We start from the raw sequence: 20,997 nt of genomic DNA, 5'->3' as shown, positions 1-20,997 counted from the left end.
TAATACGACATAAAGACGAATAAAGACGAAGTTATAAAGTATGTTAATCAAATAATATATATAGAGTATATATAGGATATATATAAAAAATATAAAAAGCATAATAACATATACGGAGCATATAAATATGATATGTTGAAATATATCAATTTAATGTATCATCAAGAAATAATCCGACAAGAAGGAAGCCGAGTCGAAATTTCAGTTGGCCATTGTTATGCAAGAATGATCCAATTAAAAAAATTATAAGCTTTTATCAATGGATACTCCATTCACATCTTTTTAATCCAAACAAAACAATTCAAGCCTTATAGATGCTTGAAATAAATTAAAAAAGTTTTTTTATTTTTGACTAGTCGCGTTTTTTTGCACATTTTTCTAAGGATTGAGCTAGTCAGTACTTTTAAAGAAATGAAAATGCTTGGTTCGTTGAACTATTGCAAAAATCTCAGAGCTAAATTCTTTGGTTGGATCATTCTTACGTAACTCCGACGAATTGCAAATTCCAATTCTTACTTTACTTCCCGTCGGACTCAATGCGATTTACGTCTACGTGCATGCAATCTACGTAAAATGACGCTTTGTGTCTACTATATGAGCGTCTAAATTGAGCGCTCACCATTGCGCGTCGTCCCACGGTGTCCAGGGTCCACCAGTCATCCTGTCGTTGCATCTGACACTGCAATGGTTCTCGCGTCCCACGTCGCCTGTAATTCACTCCCGAACGCGATAATCTAACGGAGGTTTCACGAAAAAACATTGAGACAAAAACGTCTCTCTTGGGGGATACACTCCGAATTGCGAATTGTGTATGAAATATCACGAACTGCGTCTTCGAGGAAATATCGGCCTTTCGGAAAAACGACGAGTATGTGCGACGAATTCAGCAATGAGCTATAGTGTATCGCTTTGATACACGCGCGACGCGAATCGCTTACGAAGAAAACGGAATCCGCGAGCGAAGATAACATGCGACGTGAATCGAGGATCGATCTCGCGAAATCTTTCCATGCATGGACGAAATAATATGTGCGAAATTCTCACGTACGACACGGAATATCCCTAATGTAACGTTTCGATGGCAATGTAGTAGACTGCAATACAGCTCTGCAATATTTTTACGGATAACAGCTCCGCAATACTTTTGCGAATTCCGCAATATTTTTGCGGATAACAGCTTCGCAATACTTTTGCGAAGACAATTCCGCAATGCTTTTGCGGATAACAACACCGCAATATTTCTGCAAAGTTCGCTCGCGATTCTTCCGCAAATGCGATCCAGTGAAATTCGTAAACCTATCAAATTAATAATTGCGAACGCGAGCGTGAATGAAAAGTCAAAAACTATGAAAATTGTGACAATAGAGATAAAGGTTCTATTCAAAATTCACGTAAAAAAATATTACCGCGTGAGACGTCTGTCTTCGTTCAATGGAACTTGTCGCGCGCCGCGTAAGTAAACAAACAACTGCTCGCATGTCTGACTTGTGTACATCGCGTTTTTCGCGAAAGATCAACACTCACTAGCATTGTGTTTATTGTGTCCCGCGTTAGGAAATTCTAAGTGAAAAATTGAAACCTATAAATTTTCCGGCGATCGTGAAATTAATTTTGCGAGCAGTTTATATAATCACATTAGATCGCTTTGCACAGGTACCGCACGATATCAAATTTTACTTAATAACGAAACATAAACTCTACTTTATGAAATGCAATCGCGATTCAAGATCACGCGATAGAAAATTGAGAAAATTAATGACCTATTAACGACGTGGAAGATCTATGACGCGGATGATATGATTGCGCATTTTCTGTGGCGCAATCTCTTTGCGCGTTGTCGTACTGCTCGAGACATCTGGAAGATCGCATTCAATAAAACTGAATAATTTTACAAAATTTTGAATGTTCATAACGTATACTCAATACTTTAAGCATTTACTAGATAGTGATAGGGTTTGTTTAATCAAAATTTCCTCCGACAAAAATCGTCGACCAATCAATAATCTAAGTTAATCAATTAGTAAATATATGTATATTGGGAGAAAACTACTTAAAAATTTATTTGTCAAATTTATGTAGAATATGCATTACTAAATTATTCTTTGAAAAAGCGATTTTTCAAATGTCTCGAGCAGGGTGCTTTTCATTGGACGGCACATACGTATACTACAACTACAGCAAAGTAAATCGCATTGATTCATAAGCATGCACTACATCGAAAGACTTTTTATCTTTCTATTATCAATATATTTCTTGTTTTGACTCACCAAACCGCCGATCAGGGTAGTCACATTCTGCTTTCGCTTCTGAAACAAAAAAATACCATTTTGCCGATTAGATTCGTGCATTGATGTCGATTTGAGTGAAGAAGTTTGAAGAATAAAAAATAAATAATCGCGATATTTTTTATGCTAGAAGAATTTTTCGGAATACATTCACACTTGGAATATTCCACTTTCCTTTTTCTCGACGTTACAAAGTCTCTTAATCAGAACAAATCAAAATTTTTCAAGTGATGATGCTACTCAGAAAAAATTCTCCCCGCATATAATTACGATTTAAAGCGATCTTTGATTCGATTCAAAGTATCTCGATGTCGAGCAAGAGAATTATCAGTCTTGGATTTCTAATTACAAATGTTAATTAATGAAACTCACCTTCGAGCTAACCCCGCTCGGCCCGAGTCAGATCCTTCGGCGCAGCAGCCCCTACGAGTCGGCTGGTCGTCTGCTTCGTCTCTGCAACAGAAAGCAGATGTAATTTAGTATTACACACGATAATGGAAGCATTAAAGAACTCGATTTCAAACAAGAGAATTTCCAGCTTTATCGGATTTATCGAAATTTAAATCAGTGAAACTCACCTTCGCGCCAACTCTGCCAGGCCCGAGCCGAATCCTCCGGTGCAGCACCCCCTTAGAGTCAAGTGCTCGTCTTTGCAACAGAAAGCAAATTTAATTTAATATTAATTAGTTACATAACAGTAAAGGCTTTAAAGAATTCGACTCGAAGCAAGAAAATGTTCAGTTTTGACAGATTTCTAATTACGAAATCAATGAAGCTTACCTTCGAGCCGACTTAACCAGACTCAAACCGAATCCTCCGGCGCGGCATCCTCCAGATATCGCATCCACTAGAGTCGCGTGACTGTGTCTTCTCTATTAGATCTCTGTGACAAAAATTTAATTTAATTTAGTATCAATTAGTAATTTAATAAATTAGTATCAAATAGTTACATGCAACAGCAAAACGATGAAAAGAAATTGATAATAATATTTATTCGACAATTGTGTGATAATATCCGCGAGGAAAACGATATTGATGAGAGATAATCTAGCTTTACGATAATATCGCCGCTAGCCCGCTTCGTGACTACGTCACGCAGTTTGCTCATCAGTAATGAGACAAGAATAAAGCAATTGGACATCTGTCCTTTTCTAACTTACTATCATTGTACGAAATTAAAACGGGCACAAACTAGGCATATTTTATCGTTACCACCGCAAAAATGCGTTTAACGAACGTAGTAAAGACGCATCTTTGTTAGATGGCGTCTTGAAAATGCGCCTAACTCTGGCCATTGAAATCAAGCTGGTGGCCGCTCTCATGTTTCTCTTTGTAAGGAGTCAAAGTTTTTTAGCGAATAGACTGCCTAGTGTCATCTATCGGTATCGATAAAAAACTTATCCGTCCAGAGGGTTTGCGTTTTGGCTAAATGGTCGGTTAAAAAAGGTTCGAATCTTGACTAACTGAACAATTAGTTCCAAAGTCTCCACTATGAGCCGCCACTGTTCTTACCAAAGAATTGGGATCGTGATAACTGAATAGACATATTTCCAAAGCTAATATTCTTTTTTGTGCAATAAAAAAATTAGGGTCGTAATACAACTCGGGTCAAAAGTCTCTTTTATTTCTCAAGTAGTATGATTTGATAACTGCTTAAATGTATTTTTATATTATATATGATACACAAAATTCAATGAACTATAACTTTGGAAAAAATTACGATAATAAGATACTTCGAAAAAGTTTTTAAAGCTTGAGATCTTTGCTTTTCAGACATGTTAAGTTTATAATGTTGTTATTCTCTTTCGCTAAAACATAACGGGTTAAATGAAAAAATGGTTACTATGCAACATTCAACCACATCTTTCAGTTAAGTTTTTAGTCTAAAAATTTATTTATACAAAAAATATGATAAATGCATTTGAAAGAAAGAACTTTAAACTTTTTATCTATCAGGTGGCGAACATCATACATCGATTTGTTTGCCCACTGCAAACGATCAAAGCCAAAAGGATGTTTTTTGCTTCAACACTGAATAAGTCGATTAAAAAAAATTGCAGTGTAATCTGCGGATACGCAAATTAAAGAGAAAGATTCACATTTTTAAATGATGTAAACCTTATTTGTATGCAACTTATAGTTTATATAGAACATTTCAATAAACTTTATAGAACATTTTCTTGTTTGACGAATATTTTATTAAATTCATATAGCACACTATGGCGAAATAATATACATTATATCTGGAAATATATCTAGAAACTAGAAACTTTAAACTGCAAAATGCTTTTTGAAGCACCTCGTTGTTGTTATTCTTATAAAAATTACAGTTCGTTGAATTTTAGCGGTTCAAATTTAGCGGTAAATTCGTCTTTACCTGTTTCTTTACTAGGTGACGCTTATTTTAATAATCTCATCAGAAACATTTCAGTTTGCCTACTTTAGTTAGCTACAGTGTTTGCGGTAGATTACAAGGAGCATTGTAGCACAGTTTTGACATATATAATACTTCTATATAAACAAAAATACTACGCCTACAAAGTAGTCATTCAAATATTTTAATTAATCGCAAAAGAGATCAAAATTTTAATATCGTAATATGAAATAATCTAGTTGTGACTAGCCAAGTTTAAATGCCGTAAAGACGTAAGGATGTATTTATGTTCGAACGTGTTCGGATATTACCTACAATTGTGTTGAGATATGCTTTGGATTATTTCCAAAGATTTAAAAATTTTACCTACTGACGGATATAATAGCGATACCATAAGAATATATATCATACAACAACGAGGTCATTAATTATAAGAATTAGATTAAACAAGGATAATGTTCACTACTTAATGGATAATGGTGTTGCAAATAAAGCTTAATCAAGCTCCTGAAGCCAGATATTGAAAAACAGAGAAACAGAAAGTGTGTTATCAAATGAAGTTGCTTGAAAGATGAACTTTTTAATCGGTGTGTATATGATAAATGTGTATTTGTGTATGTTGTTCTATGTGTTTTTAATTAAACTTTTCTACATTGATCTGTTTACATTTAGATTTAGAGCATTTAATTTAAGCTTTGTAGTAATTATAATGCTATGTTTCCACTTTGTTCAAATTAATACTAATTAATTCCAGTAAACACCAGGTATCAGTAACATAAGATTGATATTATAATGTCCCACACAACAATATAACGGTTACATTATTGGGACATTATAATATTAATGTTATGCTACTTGGTGTTTACTGAAATGTTTGACAATATTTGTTATTTCCAGGACATCTCATCAGACAAACGATAAAAAAATGCACGAAATGAAGAATTGTGTTCCCAAGTAAATACTAACGATGTAATCGCCAAATGATCTATATATAATTGTTCCATCGCGATGTTCACCGTAAAACTGCGCTTTTCCAAAAAAAAAACATTCCGATTGGACCGCGAATTTAAAAAAAGATTACGAAGAAACTTAGAGTTGGGCGATTTACACTTCTTTTGGAATGCAGTAAAAATCAAGGCAGATCCAAAAATCGACGTAGATTTCACGAAAGGAATGTCGGCCTTGTCGATTTATGGCCACGATTATCGAACTCCAGTGAGCGAAAATGTTCCTGAAAGTTCCTTGTACATCAAACCTGATATAATATCTAAATTGAACAAGTTAAACATCAGTGATAAAAACGAAGAAGATTGTAACGCAAATATACCACAGCAGGACAACGAAATCAATATTACACAAGGAGTCTCTTGTCTTAGTATAAGCGACGTCAATTTGAAAACTTTGTACGATAAACTAGAGAATCTTGACATGTCAGATAATACAAATGAAGAAGAACAACCTCGCGATTACGTGGACAAATAAAGAAGAACAATGTAAATGTTACGTGTGTGAGACAATAGCGACAAAACATAGCTAAGAGTAATCAAAATACAAGATTCTAAATAGAAGTATATATATATATATATATATATATATAAAAGCAGAAAGAGTATATCTAGAGACAGCATAAATAGCTAACTACATCTTAAATACATCTAAAAGACGTCTAAAATAAGTACAATGTCTTTTAGACGTCTCTATAAAGCAAGTTTATGTTGTCTTGGTAATCAAGTACTGTTATAAGTATAAGTACTGTTATAAGTATAAGAAATTTAAAGTAAGTTGTCTTAGAAACCAAATGCTATTTCCACATGTGATTTAAAGTATATGTATGATTCTATCTTCTATGATGTATATTAAAAAAAAGAAATAATATATATCAGTATAATATATATTTATATATTTTCTAATATAATATATAATATTATAATAGTATAATGTATAATATTATATAAATAATATATATAATAATATAATACATATATAAATATATATATAGCGCATAATATTTATTATATGTATACAAAAATTGCATTATATATATATATATATATATATATATATATATATATATATATATATATATATATGTGTGTATATTAAAATGCAATTTTGTGTAAATAATTATCAGTATTTAAATGTCTTATAACATGTCTTATTGCAATTCGCGATGTAACATTGTATAAATCAGTGTGTTATTAATAGAGTGAATATCAGAATAAAATCTTTTTAAATACAGAAAGAAAAAAGGCTGGATGATAACAAGACAAATGACACAATTAAATGCGTTTTCAGTGAAGGAAACAGAATTTCTCGTTTTATGAGCCAAATTCGATTCTTAATTCGTCCAATCTTTTTTCTCCATGTATTTTAAATGTAAAAAGTATCTCTCCTATTTCCTTTCTTTCTATAAAAAGTGCTGAAGATATAAATAAATCGACTGTGATCTGAATAAATATTAAGCTAAACGCACAGGATGCAATATCTTTTTAAAGTAAAGTAATAAACCTATGTTTTGCTTTATATATAAAATACGTGAAATAAATGTGTATATAACTTGGTCCACTTTTAAAAATTTGCATACTTGTTCTTCAGTTCCTCGTTATTCAGGCAACCTCGACATACTTCTTCCTTACAAAGAGGTACATCGGGTTGTCTACCTCTTTGGGCCGCGAATTGATGAAATGCACCTTGTTACCACAACCTTGTACCGTAAATATGTGGAGCATGCTCTAATTTAACTTAATGACCGAAAATGAGGAACAGGATATTCGATTGATCACGTAGGTAGTTGCACTTATCCGTGATCGGTAACGATAGGTAAGCAGAACTTGGACGATTCGACGCTTGGAATTTTCTCCCGCCGGAATGTCTCGGCTTTATTTCATACGGTTTGATCAAATTTAGGTGCGTTTACGAAATTAAAAAAGAATCAAACACGCGCATGCAACGTACGCGCTTAGGATTAATGTAAACGGATAATCATAGTGTGAAGTTTTATGGCGACTTTACGGCGGCTTATGCTGGGTGTCTTATCGTTTATTTACCACACTCACGCTCCCCCGGGCAAATTCTTACACCGTGGGTTTCAGTGTCGCGTATTATCCGCATTCAAGATGCCTCAGTGCAACTCGATGCGCCAGAAAAGATTATACGCCAAAGGTTGTTATTGAGGCTTCAAGTTACGGCTTGTACGAAGCCGTACGGTGTGTACAAAATACCAGCCTTTGAATGTTCCAAGTTAAATGGCATCATCGTCGTGAATTATCGGCCGCAATAAACGATTATAGCAATATGTAAATTTGATATCTAATCAAAAATTCACCGTTAATTGGTAATTAACTTGTCGCGCGAGGTCGTAGTGGTTTTACCCATTTTTTATGCGGTATGCGTGAGGAACGCACGCACAGAAAATATTAGTAAAAATTAATAAAAGATAATAAAAAACGAGATTGTGTTAATAAAAATGTAATGTATCTGTTTTAATGATACAAGTGCGTGCCATTTGTGCTATATTAATTATAACATGTAACATTAATAATCACAAGACCGAATAGATAAAGGCTGATAAGAAAATTAATATCTTCTGTCATCCTGCGCTCTCTCGTTTGTTCACAAGTTTTCTCTCTCTCTCTCTCTCTCTTTCATTTGTTCACTCGCTCTCGCGCTAACTTGCTCACTCGCGCTATCTCACTCGCTCGCACGCGCTCTCATTCGCTCACACTCGACCTCTAAGTTTTCTCGCTCTCATTCGCTCGAATTATTTTTAAATATTCCATAAATTTATGTCTTCAAACCTATCATGAGCTTTCATCAAATTTGTTCAAAAATGTATTCAGCAAGTTTAGCATTTCAATCAAACATATTAAATAAGAACAAAAATTCGATTTGCTTATTACTGAAGCTGAACTAACATACACTTCTTCCGCTTCAATAAAATTTTATAATATTCTTGTTGATAGAACAAATTCTTTGGAGTACATGATAATAAGCTTTTCTTAAATTTTGTGATGAATTTATTTCAATATTGTTATTAAGAAAATACTTTTTGTCGAATATAATTATTACTCAAAAGTAGGAAAGTAAACTGAATAAACGCTCTTCTTAGCTGCAGAATGATATTTTTCTGTGTGTAATAATATTAAAGTATGATTATATCATAACAATTCGCGACTAATTGTATTGCAAAAATCTAATCCGGTTAGATCGACCGAGTCTCAGCAATTGTTACGTTTCAGCATTCAAGGCTGCCTCGAACATATGTCTAACGAAAGAAACAATGAGTTAACGAAGTTGACGCGACCCGTTCCGAGAGCCTGTCGAATTTCCGTCGAGTTTCGAGACAGTTTGACGACTTGCTTGACGAAGATAACAACTACTTCGTAAAGAGGCCCTGAACTGAAGTTGGTGAAAAATAACAACGAACCGCTTCAACGGCAGGCATCGGACCGCCAATGCGGACGAGATGCACAAAAGGCACGGGGCCGCGTCGGGTCGGGTCTGGAATGGAACTGGAAACGAAAGGCCTGCAACGGGACGAGGAGTGGTAGGTGCCGGGTCGTGTGTATGTGTATGTGTTGATGCAAGTGCGGTGACTGTGCACGCCGACCGGAGCAGAGCTGGTGGAGGAGTCGGTCAGTCAGTCAGTCAGTCGCAGTCGGCGAGTCGCTCTCGGTCGCGCCGCGCGATCGCGTGGGCGTCTTCAGATTTCTTTCGTTTTCATTTTTTTTCGTTTCGTTCTTTCTCTCTAGTCCCTTTTGCCTCCCTCTCTCTGTCTCTCTTTTTCTCCCTCGCTCGTTTTCTCACCCCTCCCCTCATTTTGTGCGGTGTTTTCAAGTGTGCAGCGAGAAACTCGCTCCAGAAGAACCCGCGCGCCGTTCGCCGCTTACCAACGGGATTACCCCGAACTGTCGTCCGACTGGAATGCGGAACGCGATCTCCGAGATCCCGAGACGGTAAGGATTTGTCATTTACTTTGCTAATTAGCGAAATTCAGCCGAGATGTACGAGCGCTTCGGAGCTGGAGCGGATCACGTTTATCCGTGAAGCTCGCTTCGCGCATGAAGATCCGAAGCGGATCTTCCGAGTCGCGCTCCTGATCCACTCCGGAATATGTTACACGCATATCAATCTCTCGATCGCATCTCGATTCGATAAAACGACAATCTGTCTTTCTTTTTTTCCTGCGCGCAATGCGAATCCGAGCCGAGCGCGTTTTTGCGGAAAATTCACGATCGCCTATCGCTTCGTTCTTCCCCATTTTCGTGAGAAGCAGACGTCGAGATCGCTATATAATCCAGGACAAATAAGAGATAAGCGCGTTTATGACATACGCACGAATTGTGACGTACTCACGTTGATTCAGTCCCGCCGAAACACTACTCACTGATAGTAGTTTTTTTCATTTGTGATTGTCACTGCACAGAGCAGTGTGACAATCACAAATTCACGCATAGCGTGTACATATTAACACGATCATCGCACACTGAAAGAGAAGAAATCGAAGGAAAATTCAATGCGGAACGAGTATGGGTTCCAAAAGAATTTTAGCTACACAAAAAAGATAATGCCTATGCAAATAGGAAATGTGAGATAATTGAGTTATGAGCCTATTCAATATTCTTATCTTTACTTATCCCGTAATAAAGATTGCATTTTTTATTGTACTTTCTCCCTCACAAGCGGTATCTATACGCGGAAAATGACAAAGCATTTCAGCTCTTGAAATCATCCTCTTCGGGTACAGTTTATTCAAATTTTAATTTCGCAGATTTGAGTTCCCTAAGACTTCATTTCGCTACTTAAGATAAAAGCGCTAATTTTTGGGCCTAATCCTGTATCTATATGTTATCTAATTCTGAACATTCTTGTTTTAATCTTTAAATACAAATATTTAAACGTTCAACATAGAATAAGTACACTGTGAGAGAAAAAGTATCTAACAAATAATAAATAATAAACATTTTTCCGGTAAATACCAGCGCGCGCGCGCAACATATATTTACTTATAGCAACATAAAATATATTTCAGATAAATATATATTTCAGAAAAATATATATTTTTTTGAAACTTTAAAAAAAGCTTTAGTTTTTCTTGGAAGTAATTGTTTATCCTACATAAATAAAATAATTAAGATTTAATAAATATAATAATTCACCAAATGAATATTTTTTTCTGAATATTTTTAGATATTTTTTCCTCAATGTATACACTCCATATGTGATGTACACATATTTTATGTTAGAAATTTGAATATTCCTATGAATATTTCTATGTAAAGACCAAAACGACGTTAGGAATATCCAGGATTGGACATGCCGGATGCTTTTACGTTACTCTCTCTCTCTCTCTCTCTCTCTCTCTCTCTGATTTCGCGAGTGCTTTTGCGAGGGGAGCTTTTTTGCGATATACCATTAGGGAGAATTCACATCTTAGTAAAAAAGCAGAATAACAGAAGCCAATTAGAACTTGTGCTGGTAGAATAACCAAAACTGTCGACTGCCAGTGCGAGTTTTGCTTGGTCCCGGTCTCTCTGCTTTTCCGCCAAAGTGTGAATTTTTCCTTGCACGTCTATCGTTCTGACAACGTATCCGGTTAATGTAACGCGGATGTAAATGTGATAAAACTCGCGGCTTCTACTTTCAAGCGAACCGCGCTCGCGCACGCGATAGCCGGGCGCACGTGCGTCGGGATTTACGCACGAATAAATCCTTAAATCGCTCTTGCGTTTAACGACACGTTTTGCTTTGCTGCCGCGTTATTTTCTCCCGCGACACGCCATGTGCGCCACTATGCCCGTTGGACTCTTTTTTTACAATAACCACAATTACGCGTATGTCTCTGTGCAGCTTACTCGCAATTCTTACATTCGCAACTTCCCCGAAATCTCACCGCCTCGTCTTCCGCACATCGTTAATTGTATTCTTGCGTCACGCGACGTTTTCAACTTCCTCCAGCTGCTGCTCGGAATATGACTCAAAAGTATGAATAAAACATCGGAGCGTTCTGAATTTACTACGGATCGGAATATATTCCGTCTCGTATGCCTCATTCACGATGATTCTTAACGCGACTCTTACTCATCTTCCGTTGACTAACGTTTGAATTCAAGTCGAGTGCGCGAAACTCGCGAACTTTACTTCAAGTCGATTCCTTTGACGCATTGCTACGTGCGCGATCCGCTCGTTCGACTCCTACTCGAGACAATACTCCTCGTTTATCAACTCGCAATTAATCACTTTTGTTTGCATGCTGTCGCATTAATCGTGCTAACGTAAGAATCATCCTACAATAGACGCAAGCCACATGGCGTTTCACTTGACTTATCTACAGTAGATTTCTGCGCGCGCGCAAGCCGTCTTGCACAGGCTATTTTACGACGATATTTTGCCGTTTATTAACGATTAATCAATTCTATTTACGCTATTCTATTAACTGCACCAATGCAAAATTGCTCGACATATACACCGAGAGAAAAATTACTTTAAAATCAACAAATATTTTTTTGATGGGTGCCATTATTTACTTAAATCTAAATTCTCCCTATTTAAATCAAATATTGTTTACCTGATTTAAGTAAACAATATTTGGTTTAAATAAAGGGAATTTAGATTTAAGTAAATATGTTAATGGCATCCATCAAAGAAATATTTGTTGATTTTAAGGTAATTTTTCAGTGTATGTGGCTTTCGGATTTTTACGTGCATACTAAGAGGAAAAATATTTAATAAAAATAATAAATGTTTATTCGGTGGATACTATAAATATATATTATATAATAATAATATATTTATTTATACTGATAAAATATTTTTCAAATAAGAAAAGCAGTTGTTTATCTTATTTGAATAAAAGAATTTAAGTAAATTGAAAGATTTAAGTTAATTTGTGTTATTAGTATTCACTAAGTAAATAATTATTATTTTTCAGATTTTTTTCGTGCAAAATTTACTACGTTCCTTAGCAAGATACGCTTGACTGTTTAGAAAGTCGATTTTTTATATTACTAAGGATATGATAAAATTGAAAAGAATTTATCGATAGCTTCTTAAAAAGAAGCTATCGTATTCTCTCCGTGTACGGACTACCTGTTCAGGTTTTTGATTTTCCTGTGTTTACAGGTTACACCTTGATTTCATATCGGGACTAAATCTAAAACGCGAAACGTGAATAGAATATTGCGCGTACGTAGATTATTCGCCAAGTTAAAGATCTTGGAGGAAATGCGCGAGAGCTGTATCGAGATATCGACACGCGATTCGGGAACATCCTGCAATTGAGGACACACAAGTGCGCGAATATTAATCGTGCACGATGATTACACCGAAAAAAGGACATTCTGTTTGGAAAATATCTTTATTTCTGATATGTTAATCTCTTCAAATGAGATTACATAGCGTTAAACGAAGATAAGTTATTTGCAAGAATAGATTTCGTATGATTTTCAACGAAGAAAAACCTGTGTTTTTATTATTCAAGAATAATTTTCATTAGTGGAAAGCACAAGATATTAGATTGAGAATATGATGTTTTAGCTAAGTTCTACTGTCCACCACTTAAAACTGATATACTGAAATTAACATTCATTGTTTCATGTATAAGCAATGATATATAATTTTGTTAGAAGAATTTTATCGTCCTCAATTTAAGCAATTGTTTGTTGAATCGAATATAAAATGTGCAAAATATAATATATATAATCAGTACAAAATATAACAACGAGTGATTTATAGCTGAAGACAGGAGCGATTGGTCGCAGAATCCCGCTTCCAGAGCAAAAGATCTCGCGGTATTGTAAAAAAATAATTAGAAGAACCATTTTTCTAATGACACTTACTAAAATAATGGTTTTTCTAACTATTTTTGTGGTTAAAATCACATAAAAGTATAGTTGACGCCAAAGACAACTATATTTTTCTCTCAGTGTAGGAAATCGTTATTTTTTCTTTGATACAAATAATTTATCTTCGTTTACGCTGTGGAATCGCATTTGAAGATTAATATGCAAAAAATGAAGATATTTCCCAAACAAGAATCTCCTTTTTTTTCTTTTGTATGACTGCGTGCGAAACTGTCGTTTCGCGGCACGTTGAAATCCCGTCGTGAAATTTTGCCGCATGTCTCGATATGGAATACCACGTTGCGGTATCGCGACCAGCGCAGAATGTAAAGTCTCACGTTACTCGTTCGTGCTACGTAAGGCACATTCCCATGCCTCTACGCGCAGATAAATTCCGACGGCTTGACCGTACTGAGTTTCATCGAATTCGTAAAGTCGTGATCAACGAAGTGGATTAGAACTGAAGAAAATGAAAAGAAAAGAAATTGCGACACACACGCACGCATACGTAGTTAGTTAGTGTCTGGTTCACATTTGCACGCGATTGCAATTTGAAGCAGCGACAAGCAGCCGTAATAAATGATTAATTTGAGAAAGTTGCGAAAAAATAATTGCCTCAGAGGAGAATTATCAAACACGTTCTACGACGTTGTCGGGAGGATGCGCCATCGCATTGTACATACGAAATTAACTTCCGGATGTGAAGGGAGGAAGAGAGAGAGAGAGAGAAAGAGAGAGAGGAGGGAGGAGGGAGAGAAAGAGAGACAATATCGCGGCAATTAGTACCGTTAGAGAAATTAATAATGCATTTGCCGCTTATTTTCAGACTTTCTATATAATTAGTGCAAAATATAACGGCAGTGAGAAAGAGCGAGTGATTTATAGCTGAAGATAGGAGCGATTGGCCGCAGAATCCCGCTTCCAGAGCGAAAGATCTCGCTCGTACTGTAGGAAATCGTTTCTTTTTCTTTCCCTCCCCGCGCGCTCTAATGCGAAGACGCGTACAGATTCTCATTCACCAAGATTCAACGCAATCCGGATCTATTGGCGGAGAAATGAAAAGTGCTGACGCGACGCGACGGGGAAAAGTTGCCTCGGCTCCGACCGCTCGGTCGGAGAGTTTTGGCCGAAAGTACAAATAAAATCCACATCCTCCGATACACGCCTCATCCGCGAGATTTTCTACTCATCGTCGAGGAACGCCCCGGAAGGCGTCGTGAACGCATAGAAAGTTCAGCTCGTTTATCACATTGTTTTTATCGTACACTCATGCGGCACAACGAAAGTAAATCTGCGCGCCTGCTGATACGCACACCCACTTATAGACACATATAGAAACTCAAAACTTCAACATTGTTATACATGGTGTCCCAGATCACCTTCACAATCTCTCGTGAGGACGTGAAGCGGTTTGAATGAACACAAAAGTCCCATACCGTTTCGCGATATTCGCAATAATAGTCGAGATATTAATTAAAGAAGATTGGTGAATGATCACCAAATGACCAATCACGCACGATATGATAGATGAGTGGCACCGTCTGCCGTTGTATACTTATACATTAAGTCAAACTGAACAAAAAAGTCCTCTACCATTTTGCAAATGACTACATAGATTTTTAGATATTAATTAAAGAAAATTGTTACATGATTGTGTATCATAATGTACAAATTTCCTTCAATGAATGTTTTCCTTAGCATGTGAGACGCTCGCTTCGTTCCCCAATCTTTTGTGTGCTGCCTTTTAGATAATCTGTATCTTATCATAAGCTTATGAGATCAATAAGTATTATAGAATTTTGACCGCTAATACCAAAATCGCGTCTTCTAGATATTAAAGGAAAAATATTCCATAGTTCAACAGAAATATAGTCGTATAACATAGTGTATTTTCGTGATTTAATTAAAAAAAAAAAGATAAATCCCGCGAATTATTGCACATTTATTCTAATTGCAGATTATAGCAGTTTTTTATAAAGATAAGATTAAATAGAACGCGGAAAAACTCTTATGTGACGTATATTGTTTCACGTAACTTGTGACTTGTAACTTGTTGAAGATGAGAAAACTTGCCTACGGCGGAGGAGAACAGAACGACCACGCATGTATTCGTCTCGCGTCGATGAATGAAAGTTAATACAACAGGATATCCATTGGCACGTTCGAGGAATGAGCCGTGGAAAAGGAAACGCCCGTCTGGCGTGGACTTGCACATTTATTTTCCACGGTTTCGTGCTACTAGAGAAATGTGCTGCACACATGGTATGAAAAGTTACAATGGTAGTTATAATGCCTTCACTTTGAACCCTTGAGCTTTCGTACTATCAGAGAGCTGACTTCCTAGTAATTTTTTCGAAAGGGCAGGAATTTTTTTTACCTGCAAGTTTCTTTGAGATATCAAGTACACACAGAAAAATATAATTCGCTAAGGAAAGCGATATTACTCAAGTTACTTTCCTTCTCTTAACTAATAGTCATCTTCAACAAAGAATATTTTTTTGATGATAATACTCAAATAGTATTCTTATCACAATCAAATATTATTATCAGAGAAAGTATATCTATACTTATTCAATTATACTTATCAGAAATGTTACAAAAGCACATTATCATGTGCTCAAAGGAAGAAATGACTCTTTTTACAAGAATATTGTGAAACTCTGTCGAAAAAAAGTTTTGACTCTATGCGATAAGCAAACCAAAGTTTCGTCTTAATTTAAAATTTCTAAAAACTGACCATAGTTATTATATGTAAGAATTATCCATGGAGTTTCGAAAAAAAACGTACGTACGTGAAGATGGAAATTTAATACATGATTTAAAAAGCATAGATAGCACTAGGTTTGTCACAATCGTTCAAGAATTCAAGTTTGGTAATTTTCTTCTTTTTAAGAATATAATACACTGACAAACTTAATCCTTAAAAAATGAGTAGACAATATGTAATTAGTAAAAAATAGCAAGTGCAGACAATAAAACTGTTTTTTAATTAATGTTAGATGCCCATAAGACAACTTGGATCTTTTTTGTGTTGTACTCATTGATGACAAAAAGCGCGAAAATCATAAATCTGTAAGTTGAATCATTCTTATACAACTATGAGCAATTTTTGATTAAAATGCTAAACTTATTAAGATTAAAATGCTAAACTTATTAAGATTCATTTCGAATAAGTTTAATGCTTATGATAAACTTATGATAGATTTGCAGATGTATAAACTTATGAATCACTCGAAACAAGTAACATTTATTTAAACGCAGTATATATTTTTTTGTATGTATAACCATAAAAGATTAACGAAAAAAAGGTTGTCGTTACTTTTCGCAAGATTTTCGTAACCTCTCGCGTCGATATACCGTAGTCTCGGCAATATCGAATAAGTGAGTACTTTGTGCGGATATTAATCGGATGATCGATATTAGATGCGATATCGCCGATCCATTTTGCATATCCCTCACGACTTTGCATCGTAATAAGGCATTCTCGTAGTGCTTTCTCCCTTGTGACGCAATGCTCGGCGGAGTCGTTATGCGGCCGGCCTACGGCGAACGGTATTTCGCGATTTCGTAGACGCGCAATTATGCGAGGCGGATCATCCACTTGAGACCGATCAACGTCCCGGATCAATAACCTGCCGGGGTGAATTGCCACGGACATGTGGCAACGACTTCGTCGGATTAATAATCTGCTTAATTAATTCGCCGCGTTAATTGCCCGAGAAGGACGTGCGCGGAGAAGCCGTGAAAGCCGCATAATTTAATAACTGCGAGTAGATCGAATCAGTTTTCGAGGTGGCGAAACTCCCGCCGCTCGATCATCATCGCGAACGGACGAACTACGTTTCGCAAGAGCGTAACGCATCTCCACGCGATGCGTCTAGCAGCGATCAAACTTTCGATCAGGCGTCTTGTAATTTGCCGTGCACGCTTTCCAGTCGCGATATCTCTCGGGAGACTCTTGGAAGGGGAACCGAGACTCAAAACTCGAAATGCATTAACTCTTGAGGTCATGTGAAACATTTAAATCGACAGATTTACACGAGTGGTTTTACGATCTTTCACTCCGAGAAAAGAATTTATCGTCAAATTATCAGGCGACTTTCTCTCACTCAAGATGTTTCTCCGGCAAATTCCAAAAAGAATCTTAATTCAATTAATATTTAGTTGTTTTCACTGCAGAAAAATAATTATAAATTTCTCGACACATACAGTTTTATGTCAAGAATCAAGGTTGTGCATTCCGAAACGTCCTTTTTCGGGAAAATTTTGTTAAAAATCGTACGTCACATGAACTATAGATTTTCAGCAGAATTCTCCTCAAAAAGAACGTTTTTGGAATTGATAATTAACTTAAGAATTGATAATTTCTATGTAAGAGTTTTCCTTCATGTCAATGACATCTTTTTTCTCCGTCCGGTCTCAAAGCTCAGAACACAGGCCGGTCGAGACAGAAATTGTTGGACAGCGTAACAAAGTTATGAAAAGGTTTGAACGTCTCAGAATAAAAGCCCTACAAAGGTCTATGTTTATTTTCCCCTGTGCATGACAAGGTTCTTTCTTTTAAGCGCGTCAGACTGATGCTAAAAATAAGCCGCGGCGTGGAACGCGTTACGGAGCGCAAGATGATTCCCGATGTGGTAAGGAGCGCGGAAGACTCTTCGAGATAAATTCTAAGTTTAGAGTTCGGCCTCTTCTTACTGAATTTTTTTGGTCGAATACTCTAAGCCTGCGCGATGCATTCGGTATGCACTCGAGATAATTCTCTCCCTCCCTCCCGAAGCAATGTATGTATATATCATTTTTCGAAGCAATGTATGTATATATCATTAAATGAGATACAGATTCCTACTTTTGTGGTTAGTAGTCATTACAAGCGCACACTACCGCGCATCATTGATTCCTGAAATCTCTTTCAAGGACCTTGCATTGTCAATTACATAATATCCGCACGGTGACATTGTGTCATTGGCAATCAATGCGATTTACATCTAAATACTGCATGCACTATGTAACATAACGTTTCGTGAACGTCTGAATCGTACACTCACCACACCGACGTCCAAACCAGCCAGGTCCGTCGATCCAGCTCCAGCTGCACACATCTCAACCGTATCACTCTGCATTCGTCCAGCAACCATCGTTCCACGTCGTTTGCTCTTCGCCCACTGCATAGCATTCACTGCATTGCACTCGCGACCGTGATTGTTTTAACGGCGTTTAACGGTTTACAGAAAGATACGAGTGGTTAGTTAAAAGTGTCTAAGTAACGCGACAAATTTCAGCATTTTGGAATATACACTCGCGCGTCGCGTAAAAATCGCGAACATGAAATCACGAAATTCTTCTCAAGGTCAATAAAAAAAGAAGAAAATATCCCCTACGCGAGCGTTTATACTATGTTTACAGCCGGATTTCTTGTTCCGCGAAAATATTTTTAACGGAAATAATAAATATATATATATATATAGAGAGAGAAATATATATATATATATATATATATATATATATATATATATATATATATATATATATATATAATATATATATATAGAAAATAATAAATAAATAAATATATATATAATAAATAAATAAATAAATAAATAAATATATATATATATTTATTTATTATATATATATACATACATATATATATATAGAGGGTGTTTCATTTCAAACAGGCTAGCGCGCGCAGGCCACATTGAACGAATTGAAAAGAAAAACATTAGGAATCTATATCTATCAAAAAGAAATATTCGATAATTGGAATATTCGGTAAATAAAATGATGATTCATGAGATGAATCTCCTGATTGTTCTGGACAGTGTATTTTAATAGACAACAATAAACACACACACATGCAAACCCTACACTGAGAGAAAATTGTGTGGTACTTGTTACTGTGATCGTATATAATGAAGTAACTACAATCAGGAAACTCATTTTCGTACTAAGTACTTTACTAATTTGTTAAAATAATTAAAAAAATATTCTTAGTAAACAATTATTACAATTTGTAGTAGGATTAATTATTTTTCTCTCAGTGTACATGCAAAAGTCTACGAGAGCTAAGTAAATCGCACTGATTTCTTGTACATATCAATCATCAATATCCATCACCTAAAGTCTTTGTTTTCGACTCACCGATTACCGGCAACTCAGGATCGGCCACGTTCTACTGCTGTTCTGAAGCAAAAAAAACGATAATCGTAATACAAAAATGATATTCATAATAGTTTAACGAGAATACGTGGATACGAGAGTATGTTGATCTTTTGCGCGATTATTATAACTTAACAATTCTTACTTGGACAATACGTGCTAGTTTCCGATCGCAAAAAATTAAATACGTAAAGAGTGCGAGAGGTTTTTCAACCTACCTTCGAGCCGACCCTGGTCGGTCCGAACCGGATCCTCCGGTACGACGTTTACATGCATCGCAATTGCACCCACTGTATGGTCACAAACTCCGCCAGACCTGAAACAAGAAACAAATGATTCTGATTAGTCATACTGACGTCAACGTATCAAGAATACAAAGACAGTGCTTTTCTTTCAAAATATTGAAAATATATTTAAGGGGACTGGAGGGTCAAATTGTTTGAAAATCGTACTTGTTCTTTCACAATTTTTTATGACAAACTAAATGAATATGCGAAAGTGTTATTTTGACGTGTATTTATACAATATATAAAGAGAAGAAAAATATAATTTTGATGATCAAATACTCAATATAAGTATATACATTTAAAATATATTTCGTTATTCTTTTCAAGGTCATTTTGTAGTAATATCTTGACTCTCGGTGGTTCAATTAAGCTGAATTTTAGGTAGAAAATTTCAGTGAGTTTGTCGTTATCGTGTGAACCACTGAAAAACTTGTGAAAATATTTAATTTTGAAATATTAATTTTTTTACTATAAAAGAACGGAAAATTTAATAATATTCCATTAAGATATTTGCAATTTTGTTTAACATTTACTCAATTTCTATTATAGTGGTTCACACGATAACGATAAGCTTACGGAAATTTTCTACTTAAAATTCAGTTTAATTAAATCACCGAGAGTCAAGATATTACCGCAAAATGACGACCTTGAAAAAAAAAAAAACGAAATATATTTTAACTGCACCATATACTGTACCATATACCAGGTGTAGAAGTATGAAACCGGAATTTTTTTATACAAATAAGACGTCTGTTGTTCGAAAGTGATAAATAATACTTTATTCAAAATAATTTCCACTGTTTTGAACACATTTTTCCCACCTCTCTGGCAGTTTATGAATGCCGTGCCAAAAAAACTTTTCATCTTTTGAAGCGAACCAGTTATCTAGCCATTTTTCCACATTTTCATACGAATCGAAGCGTTGGTTAGCGAGAGCGTGTCCTAGCGATGCGAACAGGTGATAATCGGACGGAGCCAAGTCTGGAGAATAAGCCGCATGCGGTAGTAATTCCCAACTGAACGACTCGATCGTTTCCTTGACCCGTTTTGCT

At 35.8% G+C, this 20,997-nt stretch overlaps 2 protein-coding genes, 1 long non-coding RNA gene and 1 pseudogene across 4 annotated transcripts in view; 2 read left to right on the top strand and 2 right to left on the bottom strand.

The window, feature by feature from the left end:
- The first annotated feature begins 4,725 nt into the window (after positions 1 to 4,725).
- On the top strand, positions 4,726 to 6,256 carry LOC116841675. The gene is made up of 2 exons (XM_032809917.1): positions 4,726 to 5,246; positions 5,557 to 6,256. The coding sequence occupies exon 2, from the start codon at positions 5,668 to 5,670 to the stop codon at positions 6,139 to 6,141; it is 474 nt and encodes a 157-aa protein (XP_032665808.1). The 5' UTR covers positions 4,726 to 5,246; positions 5,557 to 5,667; the 3' UTR covers positions 6,142 to 6,256.
- A 1,644-nt stretch (positions 6,257 to 7,900) lies between these two features.
- Positions 7,901 to 18,637, bottom strand: LOC116841689 (annotated as a pseudogene).
- The window catches only part of LOC116841668, a 50,412-nt gene continuing 38,704 nt past the window's right edge, over positions 9,290 to 20,997 (top strand). For both annotated transcript variants that reach the window (XM_032809896.1, XM_032809894.1), the window contains exon 1: positions 9,290 to 9,614. The gene's annotated coding sequence lies outside the window, so the exon portion shown is untranslated. The remainder of the gene's footprint in view (positions 9,615 to 20,997) is intronic.
- LOC116841677 overlaps positions 19,396 to 20,997 on the bottom strand; it is a 22,869-nt gene continuing 21,267 nt past the window's right edge. The window contains exons 2-3 of the long non-coding RNA XR_004377582.1: positions 19,877 to 19,974; positions 19,396 to 19,682 (exon numbers count right to left, since the gene is read on the bottom strand). This is a non-coding gene — a long non-coding RNA (uncharacterized LOC116841677). The remainder of the gene's footprint in view (positions 19,683 to 19,876; positions 19,975 to 20,997) is intronic.

This window comes from Odontomachus brunneus, unplaced genomic scaffold, assembly GCF_010583005.1.
Source record: "Odontomachus brunneus isolate Ranch 3 - 2012 unplaced genomic scaffold, Obru_v1 Obru_scaffold_017, whole genome shotgun sequence".
NCBI classification, from domain to species: domain Eukaryota; kingdom Metazoa; phylum Arthropoda; class Insecta; order Hymenoptera; family Formicidae; genus Odontomachus; species Odontomachus brunneus.
Note: the sequence above shows the minus strand (reverse complement) of the source record. Positions and strands in the feature narration are given on the sequence as shown.